This window comes from Macaca thibetana, chromosome 3 (genome assembly GCF_024542745.1).
Source record: "Macaca thibetana thibetana isolate TM-01 chromosome 3, ASM2454274v1, whole genome shotgun sequence".
In the NCBI taxonomy this organism is placed as follows: domain Eukaryota; kingdom Metazoa; phylum Chordata; class Mammalia; order Primates; family Cercopithecidae; genus Macaca; species Macaca thibetana.
In genome coordinates, this window is record NC_065580.1 from 114221958 (window position 1) to 114242903 (window position 20946).

At 46.5% G+C, this 20946-nt stretch overlaps 4 protein-coding genes across 15 annotated transcripts in view; 1 reads left to right on the forward strand and 3 right to left on the reverse strand.

Annotated features, from left to right (window-relative positions):
- UBE2D4 (ubiquitin conjugating enzyme E2 D4 (putative)) overlaps positions 1-20946 on the forward strand; it is a 210591-nt gene that overhangs the window by 133157 nt on the left and 56488 nt on the right. The window lies entirely within an intron of this gene.
- Positions 1-20946, reverse strand: part of LOC126950190 (40S ribosomal protein S17) — a 176642-nt gene that overhangs the window by 9861 nt on the left and 145835 nt on the right. Inside the window, exon 1 of one of the 8 annotated variants that reach the window (XM_050783462.1) lies at positions 8923-8926. The exons of the other annotated variants lie outside the window; for them this stretch is intronic. The gene's annotated coding sequence lies outside the window, so the exon portion shown is untranslated. Of the gene's footprint in view, positions 1-8922; positions 8927-20946 lie in introns of those variants that run through there. 8 annotated transcript variants of the gene reach the window in all.
- Positions 1-20946, reverse strand: part of MRPS24 (mitochondrial ribosomal protein S24) — a 60907-nt gene that overhangs the window by 6726 nt on the left and 33235 nt on the right. The gene's annotated exons all lie outside the window — the stretch shown is intronic.
- Positions 2660-20946, reverse strand: part of URGCP (upregulator of cell proliferation) — a 47481-nt gene continuing 29194 nt past the window's right edge. For 3 of the 5 annotated variants that reach the window (XM_050783383.1, XM_050783382.1, XM_050783380.1), the window contains 5 exons: positions 14810-14836; positions 14435-14505; positions 8970-9020; positions 8722-8760; positions 2660-6000 (listed from right to left, as the gene is read on the reverse strand). In XM_050783383.1, the coding sequence (XP_050639340.1) occupies positions 3407-6000; positions 8722-8760; positions 8970-9003 (2667 nt within the window). In that variant the 5' untranslated portion in view covers positions 9004-9020; positions 14435-14505; positions 14810-14836 and the 3' untranslated portion in view covers positions 2660-3406. The remainder of the gene's footprint in view (positions 6001-8721; positions 8761-8969; positions 9021-14434; positions 14506-14809; positions 14837-20946) is intronic. The other 2 variants (XM_050783384.1, XM_050783381.1) reach the window with 2 other exon arrangements.

Below are 20946 nucleotides of genomic sequence, written 5' to 3' on the forward strand. Positions count from 1 at the left end.
CAGATGAACTGCTAGATCTAGATGTAATTGGGCTCAGATGAGGAGATAATGAAAATGTGCTAAGGACCAAGAAAGGCACAGAAAGGCCCCTGAACCCTTGGGTGGGCACGAATGGAGGTGCAACTGGCACCAAAGGCTGTTCTGAGAGATGTGCCTGCCAGTCAGCCAGGGCCAGAGACAAGCAGAAGGGGCCCCCCGGCAGACGGGCAGAAGCAGCCATGGCCTCCAAAATGTGTGTGTGGCAGGGAAAGGGTGTGGTTGACGAAATGACAGGAGACCAGGACCACGGTCATCTTGGCTCTTGTGCAGCCCTGACTCATCGGTGCTCATAAAGCTGCACTCTGGTGAAATTTTGTTGGAGTCTTAGAAGAATTCAGGATAGGTTTATGGCCAAATCATTTTATTAGTGATTTTCCCTTTTACTGGGAGGATTTTCCGTTTACTGGGCTAATACAACACATCTGAGGAGTTGGGGCAGCTACCAGATCAGGTTTATATTGTGTAAACTGCACACCACCACCAGTCCTGCTCGGTGCTGTTTCAGTAAATTAAGATAATATCAATGAGAAGATGCTGTTTTACATACCATTAGGAAGGAAAAATGGCTGCAAATTATCTTAAGGTACCATTGACTGATTAAAAGATGAATCCTGATCTGACATGTTAAAATGTTTGAGGCTGATGCAGAAGGCAGTTTCCTCTCCACAAGCCTCATGGGTGTGCAGAATGGTGTAGACACAGAGATGGGTGCCTCACTTATCTCATGCACAGACTGGCTCTTCCACCACAGGGCAGGCACTGTGTAAGCATCTTCCATTCCTACACAGGTGCTAGTAGGGGGAACTAAGGCTTGGAGAAGCCAAGTAACTTTGCTCAAGGGTCATATAATTAGTAGGAAGCAAGGCTGAGGTTCAAAACCAGGCCAGACATCCAACATGCTGAAGCAAGCTACACCCCATCTCACAGGAGAAGCAAAGACACGCCTGGTTCCTTGTCCCAAGCACTCTTCTGGCCCATTTCCTCCAAGATAATACTTGCTTGGTTTGACACTTTCATCAAACAGGACCCCTTGTGAGCAGACGGCCATGCTCTGGTGAGCAGCCTGCTGCCCTGTCCACCTTTCTGGGTGGCTCTCTCTCTACTAACCTTGGCTCCAAGAACATGACTGTCCAGTAGCCCCATGGCAAGTTCTGGGGTTTCTCAGACCTGAAGGTGAGCATTTTGAGCTCCAGATATGAAAGGCAAGTCCTGGGTGTTATGTTCATTGGAATCCTAAGAGCAGCACTGACTGGAGGGCTAAAGGCAAGGCCCATCCACAGTTCACAGACTTGAAACATCAATCCTTCAAAAAGGGTGGGAGGAGGCCAGGTGCGGTGGCTCACTCCTGTAATCCCAGTACTTTGAGAGACTGAGGCAGGCGGATCACTTGAGGCCAGGAGTTCGAGACAGTCTGGCCAACGTGGTGAAACCCTATCTCTACTAAAAATACAAAAATTATTTGTATTTTTGTGATGGTGGACGCCTGTAGTCCCAGCTACTTGAGAGGCTGAGAATCACTGGAACCCAGGAGGTGGAGGTTGCAGTGAGATTGTGCCACTGAACTCCAGTCCAGGCAACAGAGCAGGAAAATGAAAAAAGGGAAAGGTTTTCCTAAACTTATTAGCAAGAGACCAGGTTTGTGGAGAACCAGGCTCCTGGAACGCAGGAGGCAACAGTTTGGATGTCCCGGGAGCAGCAGGTGGAGCATCCAGGGAATCCAGAAACCCACAGCAGGCAGGCTGCCAGGCATCTCCAGAAAAGGGACCAGAAAGCCTTTTGTTCAAGAAAGGATTCCAGTCTAGAGGGCTGGTGAGCTACCGAGAGCTAAAGGCTCCCTTGCTGTGTCTGGTGAAAGGAGGACAAGAAACATGGTAGGAGCTCTTGGGAAAGGGCTTGGTTTCTCTGAAGTCAAGAAACACAAAGAGAAAGAGGCTCCAACGTCTAAGCAAGGCCCAGGGGATCAAGCAGAGCTTCCTAGAGCTGATGAAAGGGCTGGGGTGGGGTTCTGAGGCCCAGTGAGGTGACACTGGCCCCTGGGAGGGGCCAGTGCAGGCAAGGATTCCAGCAGAACTGACAGGGCAGAAGTCCCAAGTTCTTGGCCAAGCCTCTGGTTCGAATGGTGGGTTGTGGATGAGGTCGGGGAGGATGTCAGAGGAGGCGCTGGCACTGACGTGGCTGCCCAGGGGTAAGCCCAGAAGCTATGGGAGTCTGGAGAGGGTGAGAGGAAGAGGTGCAGGGCTGAGTGTGACAGCACCACCCCTTATCCGCTCTAGCTCTGTCCATCCAGATGTGAGCTCTGGGGCAGGGGCTTACCTCCTCTACGCTTCCTTTTCCTCAACTGTGAAATGGGGTGACAGTGGAAAGACCTCAGAGTTACTGTGAAGGTATTTAGTTTTAACCCCCAGTAACAGCCTGAAGAATGGCTCCTGCCTTAAAGAGAGAGAACAGGATGGCTTTTTACTAAAATGTGCCAGGATAGGGCACATCTCTACCCTATCTACCCTTCCAGATACTGCCTCTACCACACCCAGTCCTCAGACAGATGCTGCTCTCCTCTTTGAGACACAGAATTAAGGCACAGAGAGGCAGAACCTGCCCATTACTATCACTTGTGCATTCATTCATTCAACAGACATTTATTAAGCATCTATAATGTGCCAGGCCCTGGGGACACAGAGCTGGAGAATGTACAGTCCCTGCCCTCAAGGAGCTCACAGTCTGGGGGACAGACATGTAAACACATGAGTTACAACGCGCTGCGTGAAGTGTGTGGCAGAGGTATAACAAAGTGCTGTGGGGCACAACAGAGCGACCAATGAACTCTTCCTGGGCAGGGGTCAGGGAAGCCTTCAGTCAATAAATACAGTGCCATGGGAGTGCCTTGTGCACCACGGGCACTCACATCTCAAATGCTGGTCCACTGGAGGCCCTTGGGCTGGGCGGGAGCAAGGCCTACTTCTGCTTCCTCAGGACAACTTCCCCACCTCTGTCCTGGGACCACCTGCCCGCCTGGGCCTGCAGTGACTGAGGACACTGCTCCCACTCCAGGGGCCAGTGACAGAGAGCAGCTATACAGAGGGCCCACCCCGTGGGATCCTTGACAGGAGCTGAGACAGAACAAACTGCTGCGTGTCTCCCTACCCTGGGGGTTGTGATATTCCTGGTAACATCTCTGAGCTGGTCTGTGAGGTCACTTCCTCTCTTAACACTGTTGAGGAGACTCCAAACCCTCTGTCTTTTGCTTGTCTTCTCATGTCGATTGGGCACCGGCCATTCTCAGGCACCAGGGCACAGCCCACACGGGTGCCCCATCAGACAGGGCTGCCCACAGCAGCCTCCTACACCTGAACTGGGTTTCTCTGCACACTCACAGCCGTCTCACCAGCTCAATGAGCTGCTGGATGTTTTTGTTTTGGTTCGACAGGCCGTTCCTGATGTTTTCGAGTAGGCATCTCTTCAATTCAAATATGGCTTCACTGTAGGCCAAGCTCACTGCGGCCATGGGAGGTGCTCCGTGCCACAGGCCAGGGATGTGCCAGATGTGCTGCTTCTCAGGGTCACAGAAGGCCAGGCCTGCCAGTGCCCGGAAGCCGTCGCTCTGTTTCTCCATCTGGGCTGCAGCCCTGCTCAGGTCACCAGGTGGATCTAGGAGCTGTCTCTTGTCTCTTGGCCTGGGGCCGGGAACAGATACATCATGAAGGTTCTGGTATACAAACTGGTAGTTGGGCATGTGCCCCGTTTTTTCTAACCTCAGAAATGCATGCAGAATAGCTGCTGGAATGTCCTTGGTTTCAGCTAGGCTGATCACGGTGACATTGCTCAGTCCCATGAGCAGAGTGGCCAAGGAAGCCTCCAGCTCAAACCTGTCCCCAGCTGAGGTCAAGGCCCCACCTATCAAGCCCCCAGAGTCTATCACCAGGATGTGGTCACAGCCCAGGTCCTGGCTGAAGCCCTCGGCCACTGTGATGAGCTGCATGAAGGCCCCTCGAGGACTGCAGCTCTTCCCTGTGGCAAACCGCAGCCCAAACATGGTGTTGAGGAGTGTGGACTTGCCCGTGCCCGGCACCCCGAGGGCTGACAGAACCACCAGCCTTGACCGTCTCTCCAGTCGGACGTGCAGCTCCTTCAGGAGCCCCGTGACCCAGCGGACGGGCATGCTCAGGGTGCTCCCATCGATTAGCTCCAGAGGCAGCCCTGTCAGCAGCAGCTCCGAGGCCAAGCCTGGGAAGTGGGCAAAACGCCTCTGGCCTGCTGGCAGCCTCCCCGCCTCCACAAGACAGCTCTCGGCCTCATAAAACTGTCCCATCTCCCGCAGGAAGTGTTCCACCCCCAGGGGCTCAGGCCAGAGCGGCTCCCCCAAGTCTGTGGCACCCCCATGCTTTGGTCTCAGGGTGAGAAGTGTCTCCGGAGGCTGTCTCAGTCGTGGCTGGGCCACCCGTGCCAGGCCCCACTCCATCCACCTCAGGAAGTACTGCTTCTCACTCAAGGAGGGGCTGCTGATCCCCGAGATGAACTCCTGCACCCCCGAGGAGGGATCGTGGCTGTTCTGCTGCATTCGAAGTTCTAGCAGCCGCCGCCTCAGCTCAGCCCTGTGCTTCTCAGGGGGGTCCACGGCCCACTGGAGCTGGCAGAACTCCTTCTCCACTTGGGCTGCCTTTCTCCAGGGGTCCCCCTGCAGCCTCAGCTCATCCCTTCTGTAGGCATCCGAGTCTTTGATTTTCCTGGTAATCCTCTCCATCCGGTCTTTCGCTTTCTGACACTCCTCACAGTCCTCGTCAACCTTTAGGCCGAGCTTGCGGGCTGCGTGCGCCATGTCCTCCACAGATACCCGCCTGCAGGGTGCCCGCAGCACATTCCCAACAATGGCCCGGATCCTCTTCACGAAGCTGTCGCTGTCAGTGCTGCTGACCTTCACCAGGACATGTGAGTGGTCTATTTTCAGCACAGGAATTAACTTATTCAGAAATCTCAGGTTTGTGTTGCGCTTCCCACGGTACGGACTCAGGATGAAGTAGTATTTTGTGGTTGACTCCTTCATGGAGTACAGCAATTTGTATTCCTTCTTACTGATATTGTCAGTCAATATAAACACAGCGGAGGAGATTTCTGTCAAGAGCTTAAACTGCAGCCAGTGAGACCCGATGTCACCTCTCAGGTTCAGAAAGGTCACAGGTTCTGGAAAAATGTCCAAGTCCTCCCTTCCGCTGGGAAAAAACCAGGAAATTTCTACCAACCCATCCGAAATCTCCCGGGCATTGGTGCCCAAGTTGAGGTCCCGATGCCAGAAGCAGTCCCACTGCCTGTGGCCCGGGCTGAGGACGGCGTTGAGAAGCTGGGACTTGGAGTTGCTACTGACATCCATGCGCACAAAGGCAAAGGCGGGCGCCCTGGACAGGACCACGCTGTCTTCCCGGAAGCTCCCCACGCCCCTTGGGGGCTGGGACCACCATGTCCTCACAATGCCCCGCATGGCCCACAGCAGAAATGTATGGTAGTGGTTCTCCGAGTCAGGCAACACGAGTGGGAGTGCAAACTGGCAGAGGGCCATTTTCAACACTATTTCTTGTTGCAGGAAACTGTCTGAGGAGATCAGCAGGGCACAGAGAAGGTCTAAGGGGTTCACTGGCGTATCAGGGGTAGGCAGCTCAGAAAAGGAATAAATGTCGGCAGCAAGGTCGTCAGCTGGGTCCCAGTAGATGATCTCCTCTTCCATCTGGCTCTCCTTCTCCACAGGCCTGGCATCTGGGAGCACGTCCAGCACCATGGTGGTATTCCTGGCATCAGCATTGAGGGCCTGCAGCTTCCTGAGGAAATTCCAGGGCAAGTCTTTGGGAACCTGAGGGGCCCAGTTCTTCATACTGTCAAAACTGATCTGCAGAGAGTCCTGAAGGCTGAGTTTCTGGACCTGGTACATCTCTAGGCCCAACAGTGACAGCATTTCTTGAAGCCTGCTTCTCTCCACTGTGGAAAGAAATGAAGACATAAGTGCTCACCCTGTGTTTCTGAGCTAAGGGCCAGGCAAGAGCTGGTGAGGGAGAGCCCAGCAGGATGGGGAGAGTGATGACCCCCTTCAGAGAGCAGAGTGCAGGCACAGGAGGCTCAGGGTGTGCTCAAGGCTGACCTGAGACCAAGGCAGGGCTGGAACCTGACATCAAGGTACAATAGGTACCAACCTAACCACAGATATATGTAACATTAAACAAAAGAAAGAACAGAAATAGAGAAGCTACATTTAACAATTGGAAGAGTTCTTGCAAAAGCCAGATTTCTGGTCTTTCTAGAAACCTGTAAGATCTAACATTGAGCTCCAAATTAATTGGCTACAGTGAGCAGCACATGACTCCTAGAAGCTGAATGCAGGCCTCATCTCCCCACTGTGTCGTTTCTGTGACTCAGGGTCACTGGGAAGTTCCCACAGGAGTCATAATCACTGAATCACTCTCTGGCTTTCTAGTTAATGCTTTTTTGTTTGTTTGTTTTGTTTTGTTTTGTTTTTCTCTCTACAAATAAGAGAATATTTTAAAGGAACTAGAAAGAAATCACTAAGCATAAAGAGTCAGCAATCATAGCCAAACAACCATTTTGCAAACCTGAAATCAATAATGCAGGTTTTCTTTTTTTTTTTCCCCCTTTCTTTTTTTTTAGACAGGGTCTTACCCTGTTACCCAGGCTGTAGTGCAGTGGCATGATTTCAGTTCACTGTAGCCTCAACCTCCTGGGCTCAAGAGCTCCTCCCACCTCTGCCTCCCAAGTAGCTGGGACTATAGGTGTGTGCCACCACACCCAGCTCATCCTTGTATTTTTTTGTAGAGATGGGTTTTTGCCATGTTGCCCAGGCTGGTCTCAAACCCAAACTCAAGCAATCCACCTCTCAAAGTGCTGGGATTATAGGTGTGAGCCATGGTGCCTGGCTTTAATGCAGTTTTTAATTTTAAATGTATTAAAATATTCAGTGCAGACTGTTAGTAAGTGAGTACTTATTTGCAGATACTCAAACATCACCCTATACAATATAAAATCTTATAAGCTAGATGCTTGGAATAGTATTGCTACCTCTGAAGGTTCCATCCACCATCCCAGGTCTTGGCCCAGCACCTTCCTAAAGTTCATGCTGCATATAATTAGTTCTCTTAAAATTTGTTGTTGTGGGCCAGGCGCAGTGGCTCATGCCTGTAATGCCAGCACTTTGGGAGGCCGAGGCGGGCAGATCACGAGGTCAGGAGATCGAGACCATCCTGGCTAACACGGTGAAACTCCATCTCTACTAAAAACACAAAAAAATTAGCCGGGCGTGGTGGCGGGCGCCTGTAGTCCCAGCTACTTGGGAGACTCAGGCAGGAGAATGGCATGAACCCGGGAGGCAGAGATTGCAGTGAGCCGAGATCGCGCCACTGCACTCCAGCAGCCTGGGCAACAGAGCAAGGCTCCATCTCAAAAAAAAAAAAAAAAAATTGTTGTTGTTGTTGTCTGAGACAGTGTCTCACTCTGTCACCCAGGCTGGAATGCAGTGGTGTGATCACAGCTCACTGCAGCTTAGACCTCCCAGGCTCAAGTGATCCACCCATCTCAGCTTCTGAGCAGCTGGGACTACAGGTGCACTAGACGCTTGGCTAGTTTTTGTATGTTTTGTAGAGATGGGATTTTGCCATGTTGCTCAGGCTGGTCTTGAACTCTCTGGCTCAAGTGATCTGCCTGCCTCAGTCTACCAAAATGCTGGGATTACAGGAGTGAGCCACCCCGCTGAGTCACTTTAAATGTTAATGCATGAAACAAATACAAATTCCACTGCCCTGCAGCCTTTTTTCCAGTTCCTTTCTCAAGAGAGAAAATGACGTGTGTGATGCTGCTTTAGATTTTTAGATAAACATGAAAGGAAACACTGGGTGACCCAGCCCTCTGCCTGTTTCCCAAGAAGGTTAAGTGATGGATTCAAGACCACCTCCCATTCAACCAGCAGGACTCATAGTGCTGGACACTCTGCTCAGAGAGTTCCACAGGCAGTGCAGCCACAGGACTGCCCCACAGAACATTAGGCGACCTATGAACTTGTTACAAAAACAAAAGAACTACATGGGAAGAATCACACTGTGGCAGAATAGGTGTTACTCAGCTTTCCTAGCTCTGCCTGAATGAAACTAGGAACACTGTTTTTCTTGTCCAGACATGGAACAACTTTTTATTTTTTAAGTAGCAAGGTAGTAAAAGTCAATGGGGAAAAGACAAAGAAAACACTCCTGCCTAGTGTGTGGCCCTTGGCAGGTTGTTTAGAAGCTCTGGGCCCAGGATCCTGACCAGCAAATGAAGGCGTTGGACCAGATAAATGGTTTCCAAACAGGGCTGTACATTAGAATCACTTCAGGAACTTGTTAAAAAATGAAACATCTCTGGGTTGCACTTCCAAACATGCTAACTTATTACAGGCAGTGAGTATGTTGGGTGGTGGGGGGACCTGGTTACTCTATGTGGTTAGCAAGTTTCCCCGGGTGTCTTTCATTCTTTTTTTTTTTTTTTTTTTTTTTAGCAATATTGTCAACAATGTATAAAGGGTTAATTAAGTAGGGCATCCTACACCTGAGTACTCTGCCTCCCCAGGTGATTTGATACAGTCAGGTGTGGGAATTGCCAGCCTAGATGATAACCCCCTTTCATAGAACAGAGAGAAAAGGCAGAGAAAATGCTTACCTGTTGGAAAATCATTGTCTTGAGCCTCATTTGTACCATCTATGGAAAAAGCAATGGAAAATGAAGTGTCAATCAAATAATGCACCCTTGGCTGACACAAATTAATTGAAGCTAAACCTAGAACCCTTCTTTCTCACCAAGATGGCAACTTCTCCCAATTGTTCTAAATATAAAATCCTGGTTATCTGTCACTTTACCCACTCCCCGTCTAGCCAATCCAATCTGTTGCCAAATCCTGTAGTTTCTACCTCCATAACGGAACTCGCAATCATCTCCTTCCATTTCTCTCCATTCCAAATCTAGAAGAAAAAAGAAACCATATACATTTAGTTTCATCAGCAAGTTAGAACCTTTCTGTCAAAAACTTCAAGTGCTCATGCCTGTAACCCCAGCACTTTAGGAGGCTGAACAGGAGGAGTGCTTGAGTCCAGGAGTTTGAGACCAGCCTGAGCAACCAAGCAAGACCCTGGTCCACAAAGACTTTTTAAAAAAAATTAGGGCAGGCATGGTGACTCATGCCTGTAATCCCAGCACTTTGGGAGCCCAAGGCAGGAAGATCACTTGAGGTCAGGAGTTCGAGACCAGCCAGCCTGGCCAACATGGCGAAATCCCGTCTCTACTAAAAATACAAATATTAGCAAGGCGTGGTGGCGCATGCTTGTAATTCCAACTACTTGGGAGGCTGAAACATAAGAATTGCTTGAACCCAGGAGGCGGGGGTTGCAGTGAGCCGAGATCTTGCCACTGCACTCCAGCCTGGGCGACAGAGTGAGGCTATATCAAAAACAAACAAACAAACAAATAAACAAAAATTAGCTGGGCATGATGCCATGAGCCAATGGTCCCAGCTGAGGCAGGAGGATTACTTGAGTCTGGGAGGTCAAGGCTGCAGTAAGCTGTGGCTGTACCACTGCATTCCAGCCTGGGCATCAGAGCAAGACCCTGTCTCAAAAAGAAAAAAACACCAAACAACAACAAAAAATGTCAAGTGACAATACGGTGGCTGATGTTTTAGTGCTATTATTGGTTTCAGTTTTTCCTATGTAAATGTAATGTTTTGCCAGCAAAAAATACATCACAAGATAGTATTAGCTACACACAAGACAGAGATTTGCTCTAGGATATATCTTTATAGAATTTTCTAAATTTTGGGAAAATAAACATGAATAACCATAAAACTTATACAGATTAACCTTTGATTTTAGAAACTATTTAAAATGTAAGTTGATAGAAATTCCTTGACTATTTAAAAATTCAGCACCTCCTATCATGTTATTTTTATTCCAGCATAAGAAATTTTTGTGATCACTTAAAATTAAAATGTATATCAGAGCACAAATACACCAGGGTGAGGTGCGAGGGGAGAGACAGTGGGGAAGAGTTGTGACTTACCAGTAAACTGTTATTTGCCCAAAGTCTCCAAACATCATGAAATGTCCATCAACATTAATATCTTAATTACAGAATGTGTTTAATGTAGTGGTAGTCAGATACTTATGTATGAAGGAAGACCTAAAACTCTAGATTTGCTTGCAAGTCCACAATATAAAGGAGAGAACAGGAGGCTTAGGAAGGAAGGAGCAATACTTTTCAGTGCATGTTTTGACTATTTTGACCTTGATCCAAGAAAAGGTAACACCTAGGTTTCAAAATTTACACACACACACACACACACACACACACACACACACACACATATATATATTTTTGAGACGGAGTCACACTCTGTCACCCAGGCTGGAGTGCAGTGGCGCAATCTCAGCTCACTGCAAGCTCCGCCTCCCAGGTTCATGCCATTCTCCTGCCTCAGCCTCCCTAGTAGCTGGGACTACAGGCGCCCACCACCACGCCTGGCTAATTTTTTTTGGTATTTTTAGTAGAGACAGGGTTTCACTGTGTTAGCCAGGATGGTCTCGATCTCCTGGCCTCGTGATCCGCCCACCTCGGCCTCACAAAGTGCTGGGATTACAGGCGTGAGCCACTGCACCCGGCCCCAAAATTTACATTTTTTAAGAGCTTATAAATCAAGATTCGGATATTTTCAGATTTCTGTTTTCTCATGATTTCCATGCAATCAGGTAGATAAACCTAACATTTCAAACCGTCTTCTTTGATGATGTCTCTGGGAGATGGACATGTGAAAAGCAGGAAAGACAGAAAAAGAAAATGGGGTCCAGGAAGCATGAGAAGATCAGAAAAGGCACAAGATCCACACACATCAACCACAATGCCAAGCAGTCCAAAGATTACATTATTCAAGTGAGGAAAAGCCATCAGAACAAATTCTCCAAGGAACCCAAAATGCCATATGAGGAGAGAAAATAGTTAGAGAAGAGAATGGGAAAGTCTAAAGATGCCAGAGATAAGGTTGGGGTGGTTCTGAGAGTAGTTTTAAGCCGGAGTCAGGACTAACCTCCCGACCCAGAGAAAATAGGGCCTTGCTTGGTTAGGGGTGGGAAATAGCTCTGATGTGGATTTAACAGGTGGATGAAGTCAAGGATGCACAAAGTAGCCAAAGACTGAGGGTTACCAAACTAAGGAAACCACTGACTAGGGCTGGGAGAGAGCCTGATGTTCTGCAGCCATCAGCAGATTGTGGGGCAGGGGGAAGAGGAGGCAGCAGGGCTCTAGGCAAAGACACAAAACAGCAAACATGGGGGGCCAGTGAGGGCTCAGCTCCATGAGCCAAGGTCTCCACTATACTTCACATTGGGTGGGAAGTGACCTAAGGATGAGATAAGCTCTGACTCTGGGAGTACTGGGCTCACACGGAACACAGGGACAGAGGATAGGCCAGGCCCTACCACCATGGTGAGCCCAGGAAGAACTGTTATGAGCCCATTGTTGGAGAACTCCGAGTAAGGCAATTAAAACCATTTTCAGGCCAGGTGGGGTGGCTCATATCCGTAATCACGGCAATTTGGGAGGACAACGCAGGAAGATCGCTTGAGTTTAGGAATTTGAGACCAGCCTAGGCACAATAGCAAGACCCTCATCTCTACAAAAAGTTTTTTAAAAAATTAGTTGGGTACAGTGGCTCACACCTGTAGTCCTAGCCACTTGGGAGGCTGAGGCAGGAGAATCCCTTGAGGCCAGGAAGTCAAGGCTGCAGTGAGCTACGATGGCCACCACTGCACTCCGGCCTGAGTGATGGAGTGAGACAAAAACAGAATGAGCTATGAAGTAGAATCTTCAGAATTGAGTAAGATAAATAAATTATATAGTGTGACTACATAAAGTATAAACCAGGCAAAGCTAACCTATCCTTTTAGAAGTCAGGATAATGACAGACGAGAGGTGAAGTGACTGGAAAGGGCCTTTGGGGGTATGGGTTTTCTTCAGCTTCTCCATCTGGTTTCTGGCTTGCATAGGTAAGTTCATGTTTGTGAATATTTCTAAAGCTATTATTCGGAGTACTTTTCTGAATGTATAGTATACTTTTTTTTTTTTTTTAAGACAGACGCCTACGCTGGAGTGCAGTGGTACGATCTCGGCTCACTGTAACCTCCGCCTCCCAGGTTCAAGCGATTCTCCTGCCTCAGCCTCCTGAGTAGTTGAGACTATAGGCGCCCACCATCCCACCCAGCTAATTTTTGTATTTTTAGTAGAGACAGGGTTTCATCACGTTGGTCAGGCTGGTCTCAAACTCCTGGCCTCAAGTGATCTGCCTGCCTCGGCCTCACAAAGTGCTGGGATAACAGGCATGAGCCACTGCACCTGGCCTGTATAGTATACTTAAATACAACTTGTTTTTAAGCCTATAGGCTTAAAACCTTGCTTTAAGTCTTTAAAATTAAGCATACGCTCAAGAGGAACTCACATAACTCATGAAGAAGAGCTATAAAGAATAACCACTGGAGGTTTATTCAGTAGAGATATTAAAGTTTGGGGAAGAGCCAGTGTCTCTGTGCCTTGGTTTCCTCAAACGAAACAGGGATTGATAACTATCTTAGAGGTTATTGTTAAAAGTAATTAAGACAACCTAGCTCACAATAAGCATCCAATAAGGCCATTCCCTCTCCTCGCCCCATCCCCATGCTTTCTTTCCCATTTGTCTAGAACAACACTCTCCAAGGGAACCTCCCAAGATGAAGTTCTCCATCTGCAATGTCTAAACTGCAGCCGCTCACCATGCAGGCTGCTGAGCAAATACAGCTAGAGTACTTAAGAGCTGAAGTTTTAATTCTGTTTAATTTTAAACAATGTGCCTAGTGGTTACTGTGTTGAATAGCATAATTCTAGACGTGGAGAAACTAAAGGGCTTTGGGCAATTACTGCTTTATCCCAATTCTGCTATAAGCCTTGACCAACTGGCCAATAATCCCCATGGTGCCTACCTTCCAGAATTTAAGTTCCATGAAGGGCTTTGAGCCTTTTCATTTACTATTGTCTACAATATCCCAATGCTCACAACAATGTTAGTACATGGTAAGTACTCAAAAAATATTTGTTTGAATGAATAAAATAGTGATTTTTTCCATAGAGACGGGGTCTCACTATGTTGCACAGGTTGGTCTCAAACTCCTGGGTTCAAGCGATCCTCTTGCCTTGGCCTCCCAAAATACTGGGATTACAGGTGTGAGCCACTGTATCCAGCCTAAAATAAAACTGTATTAACCAAAACTTATTTGCATATTTTTGTGGATTTTTGTTTTTGCCTAACTCTATTAATATCCAATATAACACATTCTTTTTTTTTTTTTTTTGGCAGTTAAAACATAGTTTATTTTTTAGCACATTCATTTTAAGAAGAACGTAATTTATGAAAGATATATCTAAAATGAGCTACTGGCTGGGCACAATGGCTCACGCCTGTAATCCTGGCACTTTGGGAGGCTGAGGCAGGCGGATCACCTGAGGTCAGGAGTTCGAGACCAGCCTGGCCAACATGGTGCAACTCATCTCTACTAAAAATACAAAAAATTAGCTGTGCGTGGTGGCACATGCCTGTAATCCCAGCTACTTGGGAGGCTGAGGCAGGAGAATCACTTGAACCCAGGAGGTGGAGGTTGCAGTGAGATGAGATCGCGCCACTGCATTCCAGCCTGGGCAACAAAGGCGAAACTCGGTCTCAAAAAATAAAAGGAAATATAAAATAAAATAATAAAAGAAAATATAAAACAAAATAAAATGAGTTAGTAAGAGAACTAAAGATATCTGGAGTGTGGCCACCGTACCTTAAAGGTGAATTTACAAAGGGTGGTGTTACAGCCCCACCCCCAAATCCTCAGAGAAAGAAAAACCAGCCTGTATGGATCACAACCAGGAAGACTACAATCCCAGTTCATACCTGTTTTCCCAACATTACATCCCTTTCACTCTCAGAAGTGCCCACTTTAGAAGATAAACTATACAGTCACCTTAACTATGACCTACAATGGCTGTTATGCTAAAATTGGGGTAATGTGTTTCTGTTAAATCGTGTCATAATCCCTTGTTTAACTGAATCCTGGGAACACTTACTCCATTTTCTGGAATAAAGTGTTGCTCATAAAAAAAACAAACAAAAAACACTATTTTGAATATATGAGGAATGCTTAGAAGACCCTTAGATGGAATCTTCTTGTAAAAGGAAAAATAAAAGCCTTAAGCTTATTTATTTTTGAGGTGCACAATCCCAAGTCCAGGGAGAGGCTGGAACCCAGAATCCCAAGGGGACAGGAGAAGTACTTCAGCTCCAGAGTGGGCCCACATCCAGTTCATCCAACTTTACCTGCAATGGCCACAGCTGTTCGTCTCTCTGATGCTTTTATTTCTGGGGCTACTTCTCCCAAATCTGAATGCCTGAAACAATTTCAGAAGAAAATTATAATTAAAATAATGGAATACCACTTTCACCTATCAAACTGGCCGCATATAAAATCTCTTGGAGAGCTTTTAAAAACTATAAACCCTGGGTCACACCCCAGATCCATGAAACCAGAATCTCTGGGAGCTGGTCCTGGGTATCACTGCTTTTAAAAGTGCCCTCAATGATTCTGATGTGCACCCACAGTTGAGAAACACTGGTCTAGAAAACCAGCACTCTCCAAAACTTCTGGCCAGAGCACAAATACAGCCATTCAGAAAGACAGAAAAATATACATACCCTTTGCCCAGTAATTCCACTTCTATCCTAAGGAAATAATTAAGATTTAGTTACAAAGATGTTGATGCCAGCTTTATATATAATAGCGAAAACTGATGCCTTTTAAAATCAAAGTGCAATAACGGAATTATGGTCGAATTCTGCAGCCATTACAAAATACGCTATGGATTTCTCTTCTGGACAGAAAGATGCTGGATGAGATGTTAGGGAAAGATGCTATGTTAATTAGTCGGGGGAAAGTCAGGCTACAGAAAAGTATACATAGTATGACTACAATTTAATAAAATTGTGTATATTTATCTACAGGTATATATACAGAACTCTAGAAGAATGTTCATCTGAAGTTAACACTGTGGTCTGGAAGGGGTGATCCTGAATTATTTTAAGTAGCTATGATAAGTGTAGTCTAATTAAGAATAAACTATTTTAGGCCGCGTGGTGGCTCACACCTGCAATTCCAGCACTTTGGAAGGCCGAGGTGGGTGGATTACTTGAGGTCAGGAGTTCAAGACCAGCCTGACCAACGTGGTGAAACCCTGTCTCTACTAAAAATATAAAAATTAGCCAGGCATGGTGGCAGGTGCCTGTAATCCTAGCTACTCGGGAGGCTAAGGCAGGAGAATCACTTGAACCCAGAAGGCAGAGTTGCAGTAAGCTGAGATCGCCCACTGCACTCCAGCCTGGGTGACAAGAACAAAACTCCGTCTCAAAAAAAAAAAACACAACAAAACTATTTTAGATGTATCACAGGAATGAGCAAATGAGTAAATGTATTGATTCTGCCAGGAGCCAGGGTGCTAGTTAACTGTTCAAGAAAGAACATACAAACAGAATGGAGAGTTACAGCAGAACTTGCAGAGGCGCAATGGAACTGGAGGCACTCATGTGAACTGTGATTTCTATATGCATGCCAATGTGCATATGCGTGTAAGTGTGTAGATGTAGGTGCGCACACATATCTCTGTGTGTATACGAGTGTACACATGCATCTATTTCCTAACTGTCCACGGAAAGGGCCAAGAAGCAAAGACACTGTTGTGGCAATGGGCATGCCTAGCACCCTTTAATACCTTCCATGCTAAAAGAAAATGGACTCCTTGGAGATCCTGAATGATGGCTGGGGCAAGGAAAGAACAGGAGGAGCCTGAGCATCTTATTTCAGAAAGTAAGGAAATGCTCGAAAACGTGATGGTCACAGGAGCTAGCCTGAGAAACTCTCCCTGGTCAAATCTAGGACAATGTGAGCACAAACAAACACAGTAACTGATTTAAAACCATCGAAAACCAGCAATTAGTGAGTCCACACGGATAATAAATACATGGGCAGAAAGAGAAGGCTCTCTTGCTCACATCACAACATGAAATGTGGAGGGGGATGCTGCAGTCAAAATAGTATCATTTTAGAGCAGGGCGTAGTGACTCGTGCCTGTAATTCCAGCATTTGGGAGGCCAAAGCAAGAGGATTACTTGAGCCCAGGAGTTCAAGACTAGCCTGGGCAACATGGCAAAACCCCCTCTCAACAAAAAATAATGAGCCACTGCACCCTATAGCCAGTAATTTTAAAAATTATAACACCAGCCAATCTGTCAACTCGGGCTCCAGCCCGCTTCTAAGCCTTGCTGAGTTTCCTGTCTGTGCAACAGGCGGAGTCGGACCAGGGCAGAGAACAGCACTTCCATCTGCCCTACTCAGGGGTAAGGGAGCTCTCTGCAATGCAGTTTTTGAAAATTACTAATATCACTATATATTTGTTTCTGATTCCAAAAATAAGATACACACAAAATACAAGAAAGTATCATAAAAATGCTTTCCTGTCATATGTTTGAAAATTGTACCCTATGTTAATCTGTCCTCTCCTCCTCATAATCTACTTCCATTGCTCTAGCCCATTCTATTAACAGGTAGAAGACTAGTGCATTTGCATGCCCCAATTTACTCCCTGATGACCAATGGCTCTTTAGTTTGATCTTCTTCTGGAGCCCACCCTGGCCCTTAATTAGCATATTTACTGTACACACCCTACTTCCCTATTAACTTAGAATCATGACCCTTTCCCTATATCCTTCACAATGCTGAAAGGCATTCTACTTTTATTACTGGAAACAATTTTAAAAAGGTAAATATTCTCTTTGTATTCAGAATACAGTCAGAACACAGGAAATAGCCAAGGTCCTCAAGCCCCCAGGGTGTGGTGTCAGACACTGCCTAGGGGCCACCTGCAGCAGCTGCTCACCTTCCCTCCTCTGGGCACTTCCCCACACAGACAGCTCTCCAGGGCAGGGGTGACCTGATCGCCACCCTCAGGGTCCGGGGTGTCCACATCTCCTCACTAAGTTAGCCAGTGGACGGGCTGGTTTGTTGTCTGGCAGGAAGAATCAAGTCCATGACCAACACCAGGGCAGCCATGCTATAAACAGCATGTGGCTGAATCCTGCTTCCGGCAGGTCTGCTGATGGTTCACTGCTCATTGTGAAGGCCATCTGTCTTGCTGATCGTCTAGCCACAGAAGACAGTGCGGGGTTAACTTTCCTTGTCTTCTCATTTTTCCTTTTTCATTTCCTTCTTTTTTTCTAACTGCCCAGCAGATCTTAGGAGCTTTTTTGCTAAAACCTGGAGATTCTGATTTACCAGACCTGGGTGTTCAGTACATAAGAAATTATCAACTAGGGGAAGTCACACCTTTGTTTTTCTGTTGACCTACCTCAGAATATGGCACTCCCTGGACAGTCCATCCATGCCCAGAATAGATAGGGCAAACCATGTGGGCAGAATCCAAGTTTTGTTCTAGATCAATCACTAATTTCTAGCAACAAAACTGGTTCCTCTGCTGGATGGTGCCCATAAAACAAGATGGCATAGGAAAACAATTCTGAACAAGGTGAGCACTAGACAAATACAGGTACAATTACTCACTGTATTATAATCAACAATATATTTTTAAATGTGGAGTCCTAATTAGGGAAAAGGAGTCAGGCTGGTGGGACCAAGGGAAAGCAAAGAGAAAGCACATAAGCTGTAAGTCTGCCTTTCTTCATGGTCCAGGACACATAATCCTCCTGCACAAATAAGTCACAATCTTGCTGCACTCAGCTAACTTCAGACCCTCGGCTGATAGAAAAATGCAAATTAGCTCACTGCAACCTTGGCGTTATCAGTACTGCACATAGCTCTCTTCAGAAAACAGCACAAGCACCATCCTATAAAATCCACAGCAAGCCCTTGTCTCCTCACAGTCAGCTCCTTTCTTGCTGACTTGCCCACTGCTTTCTTGCAACATAATTTCATACTTGTGATTCTTATGCCTCAGCCATCCAAGTAGTTGGGATTACAGCATTCACTACCACACCTGGCTACTTTTTGTATTTTTTTTTTTTTTTTTGAGACGGAGTCTTGCTCTGTCGCCTAGGCTGGAGTGCAGTGGCTTTCCTCCTGAGACAGTCTTGCTCTGTCTCCCAGGCTGGAGTGCAGTGGCGCAATCTCGGCTCACTGCAACCTATGCCTCCGGGTTCAAGCAATTCTTCTGCCTCAGCCTCCTGAGTAGCTGGGATTACAGGCATGTGCCACCACGCCCGGCTAATTTTTGTATTTTTAGTAGAGACAGGGTTTCATCATGTTGGTCAGGCTGGTCTTGAACTCCTGACCTCATGATCTGCCCACCTCGGCCTCCCAAAGTGCTGGGATTCCAGGTGTGAGCCACCGCGACCGCCCCGAATTTTTTTTTTTTTTTTAACTCACCAGTTTGTGGTTCCTTTGACAGGAACCACAGGAAACTAATACAGTGTATGTGTGGCTTGACAGCTACACTAGCTTCCACCTCTGTCTTCACGTGGCTTTCTTCCCTCTGGGTCTCTTTTCCATTTCTTGTAAGAATATTAGTCTTATTACATGTGAACCCACCCTAATCCACTGTGAACTCATTTTAACTAATCACATATAATTTTTTAGAAATCACACCCTATCTCCAAAAAAGATCACGACCACCGCACTGGGGGTTAGGACTTCAACATTCCTTCTAGGGGGCACAATTCAACACACAAGAAGATCTAAGCCAAAAATGGGGTGGGGTATCCCACCTCTAGAGAGTGACCACATGTTTAGGAAAAATTAAAACTCCCTGGAGAAGAAAAGGAGAAATAAAGTGTTTCCCAGACAAGTAAAAACTAAGGGAATGCATCACCACTAGACTCGCCCTACAAGAAGTGTTTAAGGGAATGTTATATCTGAAAGCAAACAAATGGTATCTGCCACCATGAAAAAACAGGAAAGTAAAACCGGGCATTCCAGCCTGGGCAAGTGAACGAGGCCCCTATCTCTACAAAAAAAATAAAGCTCAGTATGATAGTTCATACCTATAATCCCAGCACTTTGGGAGGCCAATGTGGGAGGATCCCTTCATTCCAGGAGTTTGAGAGTGGCCTGGACAACATAGCAAGATGTCGTCTCTCCAAAAATAATAATAAAAAAGCCAGGTGTGGTGGCAGGCAGATACCTGTAGTCCCAGCTACTCAGGAGGCTGAGGTGAGAGGATCACCTGAGCCCTGGAAGGTCAAGACTGCAGTGAGCCATGACTAGACTGTACTGTTGCACTTGAGCCTAGGAGATAGAGCATGATTCTGTCTCGAAAAAAATATGTATTTTTTTAAAGTAAAATAAAATAAAACAATTAGCTGGGCATGGTGCATACACCTGTAGTCCCAGCTACTCAGGAGGCTGAGGTGGGAGGATTGCTTGAGCCTGGGACATCCAGGGTACTGTAGGCAGTGACTGTACCATTGTGCTCCAACTAAATGGATTAAAATGAGACCCAACTCTATGTTGTCTACAAGAAACTCACTTCACCTATAAAGACACATACAGACTGAAAGTAAAAGGACAAAAAGGCTGGGTGCAGTGGCTCATGCCTATAATTCCAGCACTTTGGGAGGCCAAGGTAGGAGGATCACTTGAGGTCAGGAGTTCAAGACCAGCCTGGCCAACATGGTGAAACCCCATCTCTACTAAAAATACGAAAATTAGCTGGGCGTGGTGGCACACTCCTGTAATCTCAGCTACTTGGGAGGCTGAGGCAGGAGAATCGCTTGAACCCAGGAGGCGAAGGTTGTACTAAGCTGAGATCACACCACTGCTCTCCAGCCTGGTAGACACAGTGAGACTCCATCTCACACAAAAAGAAAAGAAAGTAAAGGGACGAAAAAAAAAATATTCCATGCAAATGGAAACCAAAAGTATGCAGGAGTAGCGATACTTATATCAGACAAAATAGACTTCACATGAAAAAACAAAGACAAAGAAGGTCATTATATAATGATAAAGGGATCAATTCAGCAAGAGGATATAACAATTGTAAATATATATGCATCTAATACTGTAGCACCCAGATATATAAAATAAATATTAGAGCTAAAGAGAGAAATGCCAATACAATAATAGCTGGAGAATTCAATACCCATTTTCAGCATTGCAAATCATCTAGACAGAAAATCAACAAAGCAACATCAGACTTAACTGTACTATAGACCAAATAGACCCAGACATTTACAGAACATTTCATCCAGAAGCTTCAAAATATACATTCTTCTCACCAGCACACAGAACACTCTCCAGGATAGACCCATGTAGTGGCCACAAAACAAATCAACTAAATTTTTAAATTTTAATTTTTTGAGACACTGTCATTCTGTTGCCCAGGCTGATGTGCAGTAGTACCATCTGAGCTCACTGCAACCTCCACCACCAGGACTCAAGCAACCCTCCCACCTCAGCCTCCCGAGTAGCTGGAACTAACTACAGGTGCATGCCACCATGCCCAGCTAATTTTTTATTTTTTTTAAGAGAGAGGGTTTTGCCATGTTGCCCAGGCTGGTCTCAAACTCCTGGACTCAAACAATCTACCTGTCTCGGTCTCCCAAAATGCTGTGATTACAGGCATGAGCCACTGTGCCAGGCCAACAAATTTTTTAAAAATCAAAATCATATTGGCCGGGCGCGGTGGCTCAAGCCTGTAATCCCAGCACTTTGGGAGGCCGAGACGGGAGGATCACGAGGTCAGGAGATCGAGACCACCCTGGCTAACACGGTGAAACCCCGTCTCTACTAAAAAATACAAAAAACTAGCCAGGCGAGGTGGCAGGCGCCT